This window comes from Ostrea edulis, chromosome 6 (genome assembly GCF_947568905.1).
Source record: "Ostrea edulis chromosome 6, xbOstEdul1.1, whole genome shotgun sequence".
Classification (NCBI taxonomy): Eukaryota; Metazoa; Mollusca; class Bivalvia; order Ostreida; family Ostreidae; genus Ostrea; species Ostrea edulis.
This window is the reverse complement of record NC_079169.1, coordinates 85,577,633-85,592,427: the sequence shown is the minus strand read 5'-3', so window position 1 is coordinate 85,592,427 and position 14,795 is coordinate 85,577,633. Positions and strand designations below refer to the sequence as shown.

At 37.1% G+C, this 14,795-nt stretch overlaps 2 protein-coding genes and 1 long non-coding RNA gene across 3 annotated transcripts in view; 1 reads left to right on the top strand and 2 right to left on the bottom strand.

Annotated features, from left to right (window-relative positions):
- Nucleotides 1–7,049, bottom strand: part of LOC125647406 (uncharacterized) — a 35,924-nt gene extending 28,875 nt beyond the window's left edge. The window contains exons 1-4 of the mRNA XM_056142460.1: nucleotides 4,371–7,049; nucleotides 2,590–2,722; nucleotides 1,660–1,848; nucleotides 396–554 (exon numbers count right to left, since the gene is read on the bottom strand). Coding sequence (XP_055998435.1) covers nucleotides 396–554; nucleotides 1,660–1,848; nucleotides 2,590–2,722; nucleotides 4,371–4,547 — 658 coding nt within the window. The 5' untranslated portion in view covers nucleotides 4,548–7,049. The remainder of the gene's footprint in view (nucleotides 1–395; nucleotides 555–1,659; nucleotides 1,849–2,589; nucleotides 2,723–4,370) is intronic.
- A 4,059-nt stretch (nucleotides 7,050–11,108) lies between these two features.
- LOC130047434 (uncharacterized) lies at nucleotides 11,109–12,948 on the bottom strand. The gene is made up of 2 exons (XR_008796329.1): nucleotides 12,813–12,948; nucleotides 11,109–11,242 (listed from the first exon to the last, which is right to left on the bottom strand). It is a non-coding gene; the product is annotated as an uncharacterized LOC130047434 (long non-coding RNA).
- On the top strand, nucleotides 12,539–14,555 carry LOC125647957 (glycosyl hydrolase YngK-like). The gene is made up of 2 exons (XM_048874830.2): nucleotides 12,539–12,706; nucleotides 12,823–14,555. Exons 1-2 carry the CDS (start codon nucleotides 12,649–12,651, stop codon nucleotides 14,238–14,240), a joined length of 1,476 nt encoding a protein of 491 aa, XP_048730787.2. The 5' UTR covers nucleotides 12,539–12,648; the 3' UTR covers nucleotides 14,241–14,555.
- The last annotated feature ends 240 nt before the right edge of the window (nucleotides 14,556–14,795 follow it).

The window sequence follows — 14,795 nt, the reverse complement described above, 5'->3', positions numbered from 1 at the left end:
TAAGTACGTATGTTCTACTTCCTTTTACAGTTATCAGATTATTTTTTTTCAATAAACAGAACAACCAGGACCAGAACTCCATTGTTGTTTAAACATAATACGTCAGGTATTTCTTGTGTCTTCATTCATTAAAAGGTTGTTATATTTCCTTAAGCACTGTGTTGATCTGTAATCATTAATTATAATACATAGCTTTAGAATCGAGCAAACTGACATAATTTTTTCTTCAGCTCATGGAATGAAGGCAACTATATTCTTTGTTACATACTAAAGTCAGCTTGCCTTGAGCGAAACCTCATTAAAGTTGTTGGTGTCTACAGAGAATATCTAATCATATAAAACAAAGGACTTTAAATGCCTAGGAGGCATCCTGTACTTGTTGGTAATTTACTTACCTGAGTTACCGTACTTTGCAGAATCTGGTACTTTTGCCACGGTCAGCTGTTGTAAGTAGGTAGACCAGGTGGAGGGATATCCTTGTATACCAGTTACCAACGATAATCTCAATTCGTTCAGGTAAAAAGGTAGCAACATTGTTTCGTTGTAAATAGTAGCTATAAGCAGATTAAAAATATATGTTTATTTGTGTCTGAGTCTTATTTTGGAAAATATTTGGGCTCTGTAGAAATAAGAGAACTTCCGGTTGTTATGTTTCTATGTTACATGTGTTACCAATATGTTTCTCTGTTACCTAGAATGTTCTAGGTTCTACCTCATTGTAGAATTGGAAATAGCCAATAGGGAAAAGGCAGATGTGTATATCACTCTGTCTTTCTCTCTGTCACTGTCTTTCTCTCTGTCTCTCTTGTCTGTCTGTCTCTCTTTCTCTCTCCAAGATAAATAGCAGTGGTCCTTTATCAAACGCTCAGTATTAGAAGTGAAAATCACGGGTCTTCAACAACGTAGGTCCTATATCACGATGTGTCTAGATCTTGGTGCGACAAAGAACCAATTACTGCTGCGAGTACCATGCTTACGTCACCTGCAGCTGGTCATGTCTTTATATTTCTGTTTTCAATGATCACTTAGAGATAGCATAGAGACACACACTGCACTAAAACAAACATGCCAAACTTGGTTAAAGATTATTCTTGGGTGTAAGGAGTTCGGGTGTCATCTGTAAGAGGAAGGAGCAAAGACTACGGACCAGAATGGAATTCAAACTCGGGCCTTTCGAATTTGTAGTTAGATGCTTTTCCAACTGAGTAATCTGGCACTGGTCACTGAGCCAGTCTAACAGACACATTTACCTCAAATATCTCCACACCTTAAAGCCCAGGGTCATTATCTCCCAACAGGTACATATGTATATTCACCTGTCAGTTCCAGGGGTAGGTCTACGAAAGCAAATGTAATGGAAAAGAAAAACAAGGCAACAGATCGGACCGGAAATCGACCCGAACCTCCTACATGTCTAGGCATGTGCTCTACAAACTGAAGTAACTGACCTCTGGTAAACCCGGTCGACTTTCAAATTTCTCCTTCCTTTTGAAGATATCAACTCAGGATCCCTAACGGATATTTTCATCTTATCAGACTTCTGCGACAACATATTGAAAAGGTGTATCTACGACTTTACTTATGCATTTCGTGGCTTGAGTCCGTGTGACATATGTTACTCCGTTAAATGATGTTGTCTCTGGGCTTAATGCTACATACTTTCTGAGATGGGAATCCCGACCAGGTACAGCTCCTCATACGTCTTCAACAAACGCAGACGCATCCTGTCAGTCTCCATTTTTGTTCCCTCCACTGACATAAGATTGAACTGGTTATTGGGCGAAAATTTGACGACACAAGGCAGTTTGCGCATGCGCAGAATCTCAGCCAATGGATATTCCTTGGAAGCTATCAAATATATTTATTGTGAATATTGTGTTAAACGTTAGATATACTTGATATTTTGTAAGGAACTACGTTTTGCAAATTAACCTGATCAGAATGCTAGACTGCGGTATGCGATATGCCAGTGTGTCAGTCCATATATAAGAACATTCAAAAATAAATTTTAGTTTTTACATATTCTCGGGTAATTGGTTAATTCAGATAAATAACAGACATCAGATTGCGTACATATTCTTGTCAATGATTTGGAAGATAGAATTTAGGAAAGATGACATAATGAAAGAAAAAGTAAGCAAGCTCAAATACCCCACGTTCCAATATTGCTTGACAATGCCTCACATAATGATTGGTAATACTATGCATTACTGCAAGAACAGGACAAACGGGCTAAAATTTCTAAGTTCAAAAGGGGCATAACTCCCAGAACAATCATTGAATAAGAATTTCCTGGGAATATGCACATTTACACAGTGTGTCCTTATTACCTACAAAGTTTTATGAAATTCTGTTGAGCAGTCTCAGGGGAATTACGCTGACAAGAAAAGTGTGACTGACGCACTGGTAAAAAAAACTTTTATACCATCCGCAACTTCGTTGAGTGGGATATAGTGATGTACAGCATAATTTATATAGTCTCCTACGAAATATTTGCATTAAATTAAAACGAGAATGATGAGCGATTCTCTGTAATCTCTTACTCTGTATAACCTTGTACTTAGTGGTATTGCCCGTACAGAACATTACCTATTCCGTGGTTCTCTACTACACAAAATCGGGCCCTATACGCCGTGGGGATGGATATATGCCTGGTTTTCTCCTCTGATATGATCTCAGCAACAACCCGCTGTTGTTTACTCAACTTTTGGATGTATATTGCCTAAAACACCGAAAGAAGATAGACTATGTATTGATTAAAGATAACATACAAGTTCCAGTAATCTGTTTGCAATGCTACCAAGGTATTTTCTTCCTATAAAAAATACAAAATAAAAAGTTGGGCAAACACGAACTCCTGAACATACCAGAGGTGGGATCAGGTGCCAAGGAGGATCACAGATCCCCATTTGTTACACGTCCTTCAATCCGATAGTTATATGAATTAATGGACTGATCATAATTTAACGGACCGAATTGAAATGTATAATTTATTTTTGGAATACTTGGTATTCTAATGTTTTAAAGATAAAATAAGACGAACTAAGAGTAAAATAGTGTTAATGGACTTTATTACAAGAGGAATAAGATTCCTCTTGAAAATTCAAGCAATAAGTTCCCGTTTTCCTTTTCTCAGTGGTGATCCTCACAGTAATTGCCACTATCATCACCCTTTAGAAGTGATATCATGCTCTTCAGTGCTTCTTCATCGTCGTCACTATCACTCTTTTAAGATGTTACAGCGGTTTCTTGATCTAGGATTAACAGTTATATCTTTCCTCTTTTTACCGAAAATGGCACTCTCGTGATATTTTAGACTTAACATGACTGATTTAGTCCATATCACTTAGACGCTTCTTTAAGATAAGAAATTGAATGCAGAATCAAGATTGTACATGTTCAAGACTTAAAAGGTAGAATCTAAAATGGTTTTCTGACATTTGGTCCGAATTAAAAGCGGTTTTATATCAGACTGCTAATTTTTACTGGACTTGTGCGATGAACCTTGGCGAACACTGCGGTCACCTTACATCTTGATCAGGTAAATGGAGTAATCCGCAGTCAAAATCCGTATGTAAAGAACGGTCTAACAATTGGTGCAAAACACATCAGACAGCATTGGATCCAGTGATACTTGTACATGAATTTGCAAATTAGATAATTATAACGACCATTAAATGCGAAATGTTGAATTTAAACGACACTGTTGAAAACCCTGTAGTGTACTTTAGTAACCTGTCTCGATTTAAACATTGTTCATACACAGAACATGCTCTACACAATACACGTGTGATGCGTAAGAATTGTTTACAGCTACAGTGCAAGACCTAGACAAAGGTGATTAGAGAGAGAGAGTTTTTCTTCATTTTATTATTGAATATTTTCAAACATCAAAACGGCCGACTATAGCTTACCAAACGATACATTTTCTATATATTGGGAGTGCAAGACCTTGTCAAAAGTGATTATAGATGCAAAGTTTAATTGGAGAACAAGAAAAAAACCATTCGTATCAATGGTGGAATTCTCTATTTGATTATGGTCCAATTTTTTGGAAAAATCAAATGTTATATTCACATCAAAGGCACGTGAAGTTGAACATATTCATTTTTCTAGTTTGTTTGATCTCAGTCAGAAATTTCGGAATTATTCTATCCTATAATGAAATCATTGATTTTGACTGAGGTAATATTGTGTGTCGGGTCTCGTGTCAGTTTTCACGTGGTTGTAAATAATGTGGATGACACAAAGCGCTTCGTCTTGCCAGTCTTCGTTTTACCATATTATGGCATTAACTGATGGCGGAACAAATAATACATAATGAACAGTAAGTATTTATATATCTAATTGCAAGATAATATTTGACTGACCTGTCCAGACCCAATTACATCTATGCCAATATCGCCGTAGTAACCCTGAGTGACTAGAGCGACGCAAGGCAAAACGGCGATGGAATAGAACTGGTCCACAGGGTACTCCTTGTCTGATTTCACAAATTGCCATTTTTCTCCCCGCGGCAGGGGAGGTTCCGTCTCCTTCGTATTCATGTTTCACTATCGATCATATTGAATGGTTAAATCCGGAAGTAGAGATAACACTCGAATGCTCTGACAGTGCTAAATGATAAATTATAGGTGTATCTATTCATTGTGTGTTGTTACAGATTTCGTGCAGAGGTAGCTTATCTTATCTGGTTTTTTACGTACTAAATGTTCACAACAGATAAATTGTTGATTTGGACGAAACAAACATCAAAACATTTCCCTAACTGGAACACATCCATGAATACAGAGAACAAGAGCCACGAATACCCAAATATGGCCCTGTGATTTTGAGTAAAATAAAGTATCTTCATTCCAAAATTTCATCATGGTATGAAATAGCTTATACCTTCTTCTTTATAAATCCAGTGTGTTTTTTCCGCGAAAATTCACGCATATAGAAATTTTAACATGCAAAACCCATAACAGTTGTGTTATATTTGTAAAAGTTGATAATATCCAACAATATGCACCAAAAATTTGTATAACCCCCAGGCCTCGATCCAATAAATATTAATGAATTGTAAATTAGTATATTACATACTGCATAGAAGTTAAGAGTTTTTTTTGGATCGAGGCCTGGGGGATAAGTGAATTTTTACTTTTTATGTTCTGCAAATAACCGGAATTTCACATTCCATGCACGAAATCCGAATACTTTTCCATTCTATAGGTTTAATACAAATCGTAATATTTAAATATCATAGTTGGGGATTGTTCCATTGTCTTTTTACAAAACCGGTAATTATTCAAAGTTAATAAAATATGATTATTTCAATAAATATTATTGAAATAAAACCGGATCCGCGCCATCGTCGGAATCGGGCTACGTACATCAATTGATTTTGCCCCCAAAATTTCAAATAGATTATATGCTCAATTTATGAACTTGAATATATATGTAACCATGTTAGGGATAGTTACAAAAACCTTGCACTAGTTAACAGTTTTAGTTATTTGATCAAACAATTACGAAGCTAAGTCCTCCAATCCACTCCAGATACAATCGAGATCCACCCATCGTCTGCGCCGCGCCTTTACTTCCACACATTTTCTTTTTACGTTATCACACTATATATATTTTAATTATCTGAAGGCCGTTGAATTTAAAAAATATCTGGCTTCACATGTTTCATCTCTGTGCATTCAGTTTTCTTGGCACTGATGAGCATGTTGAAATTGCAGTCGCAGTACATAAGAAGACTTGGAGAGCCGAAGGGTGCCTAACTCGATAAGCTACTTAGATGCGAAGATATATTGGCCTATCCCGTATTGTTTAATGATTTCTAAATTATAGTACAATATATGGGTACCAGACAAAAATTAGGCGTCCACATAACAATACAAAGGATAGACTGTAGGCTACAAGTCTCTGAGCTATCTACAACTGTTTACGTGTCAACCGATTTGGACATACGTCATCGGGTACCGTTATATTTCGACACACAGCTAGCTATTCCGGTCTATTGCATATTTCATCCGTCAGAAATCAATATATAGAAATACATACAAATATGAATACGAAAAATATATCTAGCAATATGGATCTTGTTTTGCTTTTAAATGAAATTCATTGACAAACAGAATTACATTTGATCTAATTAGCAAAAATACAAGGCAGTTTAAAAAAAGGGGATAATAATAATGAATAATTCGAAAATGAAAAAAAAAATAATGTAAAAAGAATGTTAACGAAAATAGTGTATTTTTCATTGTTTCAAATATATTTATCATTGACAATTCAGTCTCAACAGCAAATATTCAAAACCACAAATCTTATAACGAAATAAAAAAGACAAATGGAAAAAAGAAGATATCATTAATACTATTTAAAATAGAGGTGAACATATGAATCACACTCGTTCCTGAAGTAAAAGTTGATGTATTTATTTTTTAAATATATATCCTACATAATTAAGTAAAATATTGCTAAGCATTATAGAAGGAAGAACTGAACACATTATTAAACCACTGTCCTGCTTAATTTAGTTTGAGTGTTTGTAACATGGAGGAAGTGTCTGATAACGGAGAAAGGTTTCCCTCATGCATTTTATGTAAGATAGGAACTAAACCTAATGACAGGAAGAAATGTGAAAGTGTTAAAATAAGCAAATTTTATGGTGGATGCCAAACTACAGATGTGTTAATTCACCATAGAGTTAACCCCTTGGTTGATAAAATTCTTGTTTCTATTTATGTGAAAATAACATCCGCTTAATTTTGTTTGCACACTAACCAAATATATGCGAGGAGGGAGTTTGGTTCTATTATATGTAGCAGTATCAGAATAAGACTTTTTGATTAATGAATTCGTTTCATAGATGTTATGGAGTTAATGATAATAATTAAGGCATTTTGAAATACACACAGGTCTAGATATTATTGTAATAAATGATCCGGATAGGAAACTAATGAAATTAAATAAATGGAACATATTTTACCTGATGATTAGTTCACGTGAACATTTTCTTAGCTTAATGTAAAATAAATTATATCCATATGGCTAAACTAAATGTTCAGGTGTTATTCTGTACATGTACGGCTACTTTTGTAACAGTCCCCCCCCCCCCCCCCCCCCCCCCCCCCCCCCCCCCCCCCCCCACTCATCATAAACGTAACTCCCTATATAGCAAAACACAAATAAAAGTGTGAAACATAGGATTAAAATGTTTACTCACTGTCCAAAGGAGACAAACAGAGAGAGAAGAAAGAGATGTACGAGTATACTATATAGGTGTGTGTTTTAATATAGAATTAACATAGACAGATTTAAATATTTACAATATTATAATTAAATTGCACTGAATAGTGTTTTTGTTTCACTGTAGCAAAGTGCGTCTGAAATAACGCTGCTGTCCAAAGCCTGGCTATTACTCTTTTCGGCGTGTGTACATGTACATGCGGGATAATAACACCCCCCCCCCCAAACAAATAATAAAAATAAAAACCCGCAAACTTATAAAGATTGTTAAAAGAAGTGATCAATATCCAACATAAACTAAATGTAATATTGAAACGCACATACATAGGTCAATAGATCTTATTCGTAAGTCAACGGTTGGATCCACCGTGTTTTCGTGTACATTTTAAGACCCCCCCCCCTAAACAATTTTATCGGTATGTGCAATAAATGGTTATACAGTTAAAATATTGGAATTGGGTTTATCTTTATGTCATACTTAAATAACAAAGCTAAGTAAAGAGGTACTGAATTAATATTACTTTAAAACTGTTGAATGGTTGCATATATAAAAATTTAAAAAATATAAAGAGAGGGAAGGAGACAAACAGAGAGAGAAGAAAGAGATGTACGAGTATACTATATCGGTGTGTGTTTTAATATAGAATTAACATAGACAGATTTAAATATTTACAATATTATAATTAAATTGCACTGAATAGTGTTTTTGTTTCACTTTAATACCTAGAAAACTTTCACGTAAAAGTACTTGAAACGTTGTAAAATTGTGACCTTACATTGCAAAATTGCAACGTCAATAACAATCTGGCCAAAACAATGGGTATTTTGAACGTCAATAACTAAACAAAATGAAAAGATATCGGAAAAAGGATCACATATTTGAAAAAAAAAAGATATTATTGGCTTCTGTCCCCGAGAATAATATCATGTTCTGACTAAGGGCCATTTTTGGCTATTCGCGGCTCTGGTTCTTTATAGTGATGGAACTCATGCAAGTTTGAAGTCCGAAGGTCTCAGGTACCAGGAGTAGACACAGTAATCTAAGTTATAAGGAACAGTTTCGGACCACAACATACAGTAGATGTAGTAAGGTAACCCCTCGGGTACCATCCTACAGACGTAGATACGGTCATCCAAGTTGTATTAGGTAGGACTTAAGCACCAATCTATAGGAATAGATACAGCCATCCAAGTTATAGAGGAAGGACTTCTGAACCAGCCTACAGGAGTATATACAGCCATCAAGTTATAGAGGAAGGACTTCTGAACAGCCTAGAGGAGTATATACAGCCATCAAGTTATAGAGGAAGGACTTCTGAACAGCCTACAGGAGTATATACAGCCATCAAGTTATAGAGGAAGGACTTCTGAACCAGCCTAGAGGAGTATATACAGCCATCCAAGTTATAGAGGAAGGACTTCTGAACCAGCCTACAGGAGTATATACAGTCATCAAGTTATAGAGGAAGGACTTCTGAACCAGCCTAGAGGAGTATATACAGCCATCAAGTTATAGAGGAAGGACTTCTGAACCAGCCTAGAGGAGTATATACAGCCATCAAGTTATAGAGGAAGGACTTCTGAACCAGCCTAGAGGAGTATATACAGCCATCAAGTTATAGAGGAAGGACTTCTGAACCAGCCTAGAGGAGTATATACAGCCATCAAGTTATAGAGGAAGGACTTCTGAACCAGCCTAGAGGAGTATATACAGTAATCAAGTTATAGAGGAAGGACTTCTGAACCAGCCTAGAGGAGTATATACAGCCATCAAGTTATAGAGAAAGGACTTCTGAACCAGCCTACAGGAGTATATACAGCCATCAAGTTATAGAAGAAGGACTTCTGAACCAGCCTAGAGGAGTATATACAGCCATCAAGTTATAGAGGAAGGACTTCTGAACCAGCCTAGAGGAGTATATACAGCCATCAAGTTATAGAGGAAGGACTTCTGAACCAGCCTAGAGGAGTATATACAGCCATCCAAATTAATGACCACCTGTGTAAACTTACAGGAGTAGATGTAGCCACCCATGATATAATGAAAGGTTCTAGATTCTAGCATATAGGAGTAGATATCAAGTCATACAGAAAGGACTTATATACCAGCCAACTAGAGTAGACATAACTATCCGGGTTATATAGGAAGGACTTATATATCAGCCTATTACAGTAGACACAACTATCCGGGTTATATAGGGAAGGCTTATATACCAGCCTACTAGATAAGACACAACTATCCGGGTTATATAGGGGGGACTTATATATCAGCCTATTAGAGTAGAGACAACTATCCGGGTTATATAGGGAGGACTTGTATACCAGCCTACTAGAGTAAGCACAACTATCCGGTTTATATAGGAAGGACTTATATACCAGCCTACTAGAGTAGACACAACTATCCGGGTTATATAGGGAGGACTTATATACCAGCCTACTAGAATAGACACAACTATCCGGATTATATAGGGAGGACTTATATACCAGCCTACTAGAGTAGACACAACTATCCGGGTTATATAGGGAGGACTTACATACCAGCTTACTAGAGTAGACACAACTATCCGGGTTATATAGGGAGGACTTACATACCAGCCTACAAGAGTAGACACAACTATCCGGGTTATATAGGGAGGACTTATATACCAGCCTACTAGAGTAGACACAACTATCCGGGTTATATAGGGAGGACTTATATACCAGCCTACTAGAGTAGACACAACTATCCGGGTTATATAGGGAGGACTTATATACCAGCCTACTAGAGTAGACACAACTATCCGGGTTATATAGGAAGGACTTACATACCAGCTTACTAGAGTAGACACAACTATCCGGGTTATATAGGGGGGACTTATATACCAGCCTACTAGAGTAGACACAACTATCCGGGTTATATAGGGAGGACTTACATACCAGTCTACTAGAGTAGACACAACTATCCGGGTTATATAGGAAGGACTTATATATCAGCCTATTATAGTAGACACAACTATCCGGGTTATATAGGGAGGACTTGTATACCAGCCTACTAGATAAGACACAACTATCCGGGTTATATAGGGGGGACTTATATATCAGCCTATTAGAGTAGAGACAACTATCCGGGTTATATAGGGAGGACTTATATACCAGCCTACTAGAGTAGACACAACTATCCGGGTTATATAGGGAGGACTTATATACCAGCCTACTAGAATAGACACAACTATCCGGATTATATAGGGAGGACTTATATACCAGCCTACTAGAGTAGACACAACTATCCGGGTTATATAGGGAGGACTTACATACCAGCTTACTAGAGTAGACACAACTATCCGGGTTATATAGGGAGGACTTACATACCAGCCTACTAGAGTAGACACAACTATCCGGGTTATATAGGGAGGACTTATATACCAGCCTACTAGAGTAGACACAACTATCCGGGTTATATAGGGAGGACTTATATACCAGCCTACTAGAGTAGACACAACTATCCGGGTTATATAGGGAGGACTTATATACCAGCATTATAGAGTAGACACAACTATCCGGGCTACATAGGGAGGACTTACATACTAGCTTACTAAAGTAAACACAACTATCCGGGTTATATAGGGAGGACTTACATACCAGTCTACTAGAGTAGACACAACTATCCGGGTTACATAGGGAGGACTTACATACCAGCTTACTAGAGTAAACACAACTATCCGGGTTATATAGGGAGGACTTATATACCAGCCTACTATAGTAGACACAACTATCCGGGTTATATAGGGAGGACTTATATACCAGCCTACAGGAATGAATGAAACCATCGAAGCTGTAAGTAAATCACATGATTATACGTACATGTATGCAATAGCAATAGGAACGTATACGTTTATTCATTTATCTCTGTTGCAATTTCATATACATAGATAAAATGTAGATTTAGTGCATCTGTTTGTACAAAATTTTCTCAGTGTCGTCAGAGTTGTCTTTCTTTGCTCTTTATACCTTTTGAGCTCTTCTGAAAAGAGATCAAATGATTAAGAGAAAACAGTAATATTTCTCAAACTTATTTTAAAATAAATTTCGACATAATAGGCCTTTCTAAATATGGCAGACTGTATCATTTGATAAACGTTATAAGTAATGCCTGAGACTTATAAGAACAACTATGATGTGAATTTTAATATAACCTTACAGTAGTAAATCATAGTATCAGTTTTTACAATAGTTAATTATGATACCAAGATTCTAAAACCTCATTTTGTAGAAATGAAAAGCTTATCAAACTTATTCAAATTATCAAAGATCTCTTTTACTCAAGAGAGTCAAAGTATCTCCTAAGATAAATTCTCAAAAATATCACCAAATTTATTCAAGTCATCATCGAATTGTTTTCATGAAGTAAAATCATTATAGTTTTTACTATTGTTGATTATTGTGATAGTGTTTTTGCAATTCTAAATCAAAGCTTACAAGATAGTAAACCATATTTCGATATACAACGCATTCACACTTTCAGTGTTGGACCTTTGATAGCTTTACAAATCGTAATGATGCCCATTTCTCCATGAATGCGATGCCTGCAGTTATGAACTGTGTGTGCATGAATCCTGATAAATGTAGTACGTCTAGTCGAGAATTCCAAAAGAAATGAAACTATAATATAAATGTAAAAGAATAAATTTAATTTTTTTTTAAAACATGAGGGTAAGAACTGCGACGCTTCATGCGGGCATACTTCATGAAGTGGGGCGGTCCTTCGGATGAGACCACAAAACCCGATGTCCTGAGTCCATAAGCGCCCATCATAGGCCTAAATTTTGCAGACTTTCACCGGTCTTGGTGAGGTTTCCATTTGAGTGAAAAAATTCTCGAGCGTCCGGGACGTTAAACAATATCAAACCAACCAACCTAGTGTAGAAAACTTCACGGTGACAGTTAAATTTAGCAAGCGATCCAACACCACTTTCTTATCTAATCAACCATTGATATCTAACAATACCATTAACGTCAATTTATTCGTCCTACTGGATAACCTTTGGAATTTCTTGTAAGTAATTTATACTGCATAGTACATGTATGAATTCCAGGGCATTGTGCATGTTGACCAATGATCGTCGAAAAATCCATATTTAGCTACTTTAATGTCCATGTGTTTCAATAGACACCCAATAGTAACAATACTAATTCATGAATGAGAATAAGATTTTTAAAACGTAAGTTGTAAAGGACACCAATACAAGCAGGAACCATACAGACTGTTATTCAGAATTAAAGTACATGTATAAAGTGTCACGCCGATAGTCATCAGATCGGAAACGGGAAGTAAATGAACGCACGTGCTGTCACCTATCTCGGGTACGGAAGTTTAAGGTGTGAATATACGGGGTTTTTGACAACATATTTATCTACTTTTTCCACAGTATGATGTACACCCTGATTGTCGCTGTGTTTTACTTTCCCTTGTGTCACACGGTTCAAGGTTTGTCACTTTACATAAATACAATATCAAGCACAAGCCGCCTTTTCAAACGATATTTGTTATTCTGTGAAATACAATACTCTGCTGTTTGGTTTATTATGCAAACCTTTTCATAGATGGTTCCCTATGGCCAGTGCGAGAGTTCCGAGGGGCATGGATCGCCACTGTCTCCAACATAGACTGGCCATCTTCTCCCTCCCTGACCACCGACCAACAGAAACAAGAACTCATCACGATGTTAGACAGACTCCATGAACAAAACTTTAACGCCATTATTTTACAGATAAGGACATCCGGGGATGCGCTATACAACTCCTCGTTAGAACCTTGGAGCTACTACCTCACAGGAAAACAAGGGAAACCCCCCAATCCCTATTACGATCCGTTAGAATTCGCCGTTCAGGAGTCTCACAAGAGAAATTTTGAGCTACACGCCTGGTTTAACCCGTACAGGGCAAGAAGCGGCAATTCCTCGACATCTGGTTTGGCGCCAAATCACATGGCACACAGATTCCCCCGTTATACTTACCCCTATGGTCACGATTTGTGGATGGACCCTGGGGAGAAGGTGGTACAAGCCTTCATTCTCTCCGTGTTTAGGGATGTCGTGACACGGTATGACATTGATGGGGTACATATGGATGATTACTTTTACCCATATCCAGTGTCTGGGTTAGCCTTTCCAGATTCTCACACCTATTCAGCATACATTTCAGCAGGTGGACATCTCTCTCTGGCGGACTGGAGACGTAATAATGTCAACACTCTAGTCCAAGGAATATACACAACAGTTAAATCCATTAAATCCCATGTCAAAGTCGGCATCAGTCCTTTTGGTATCTGGAAACCTGGTCATCCACATACAATCCATGGACTGTCAAGTTATGACTCGCTTTATGCAGATTCGAAGAAGTGGCTGGAACTTGGATGGGTTGATTATCTGACACCACAGCTCTACTGGAAAATAGATCCACCCCAACAAAGTTATCCCGTTCTGTTAGACTGGTGGCTGCAACAAAATAAAATGAACCGACATCTTTACGCCGGAAATTATGCCAGCGCCATTCAAACAAAGTCATGGCCGGTTAGCGAACTTGAACGACAAGTTGAACTGTCTCGTGACCGACGTAATCATTTAAGTCTTGGGAATATCTTTTTTAGCGCCAAAACATTTTCACATAATATTCATGGAATTGCTGATAGATTTAAATCATCAAAATACTCAACCCTCGCTTTACAACCGGAAATGACATGGATAACATCACCTGCTCCACCATTACCACACAATCTTCAAGTAATCGCGGACTCGAAGCTTCATTGGTCCCACGATTCATCAAACACAGTGAGATCTTGGGCGGTTTACACGTTAAAAGCCGATTTGTGGGAACTTATGAACGTACTAAATAGGGATACACTAACAGTAAACGTATCATCGGGGTACTGGGCCATAAGAAGTATCAACCGTGTAGGAAAGGCAAGCAACGCCGTGACGATCCATGTTAATGACGTATCAGTCGATGTTATTGGGAAGTAATGACTGGTAAAATGTGGGCATGTCACTGTATAGATATCATAAGGATGTACGTAGTTACAATTTAACATGTAAACTGTTCCTCATCTCCAAATTATATTCAGGTAACGAGATGGGAAGGAAAGTCACACACACAAATTCACCAAAGCTTAAAAATCAACGCTAATTACTTTAAAAGTGTTTATAACGTTATATTTCGAGGCGGATTACACGTCCAAAACAATGACGTCATTCACAGTTACTGCTAATGTTTTGTGATTATGACATCATAATGTGCCCATACATGTAAAACATCTGCAGATTATACATGAAAGTCATTGTGTCCCTTTTGTTATCTTACTGAGAATTCTATAAAATTTGAATACGCCCGTATATTTACAGTGAACGCCAACGTCATGTGTTGCTAAGAATTCTGTGTGTTATAAAATGAAACATACTTAGTACCACATAGCAGGTTATAACATACAAACATTCTTAGTACCTCGTGACAGGTTATAACATGAAACATTCTTAGTACCACGTGACAGGTTATAACATACAAACATTCTTAGTACCATG

Excerpts from the sequence above, each read along its gene's own strand:
- LOC125647957 (XM_048874830.2), top strand. The coding sequence starts at position 12,649 with ATGATGTACACCCTGATTGTCGCTGTGTTTTACTTTCCCTTGTGTCAC. Across the intron at positions 12,707-12,822 it reads CTTGTGTCACACGGTTCAAG|ATGGTTCCCTATGGCCAGTG; the intron begins GTTTGTCACTTT and ends ACCTTTTCATAG.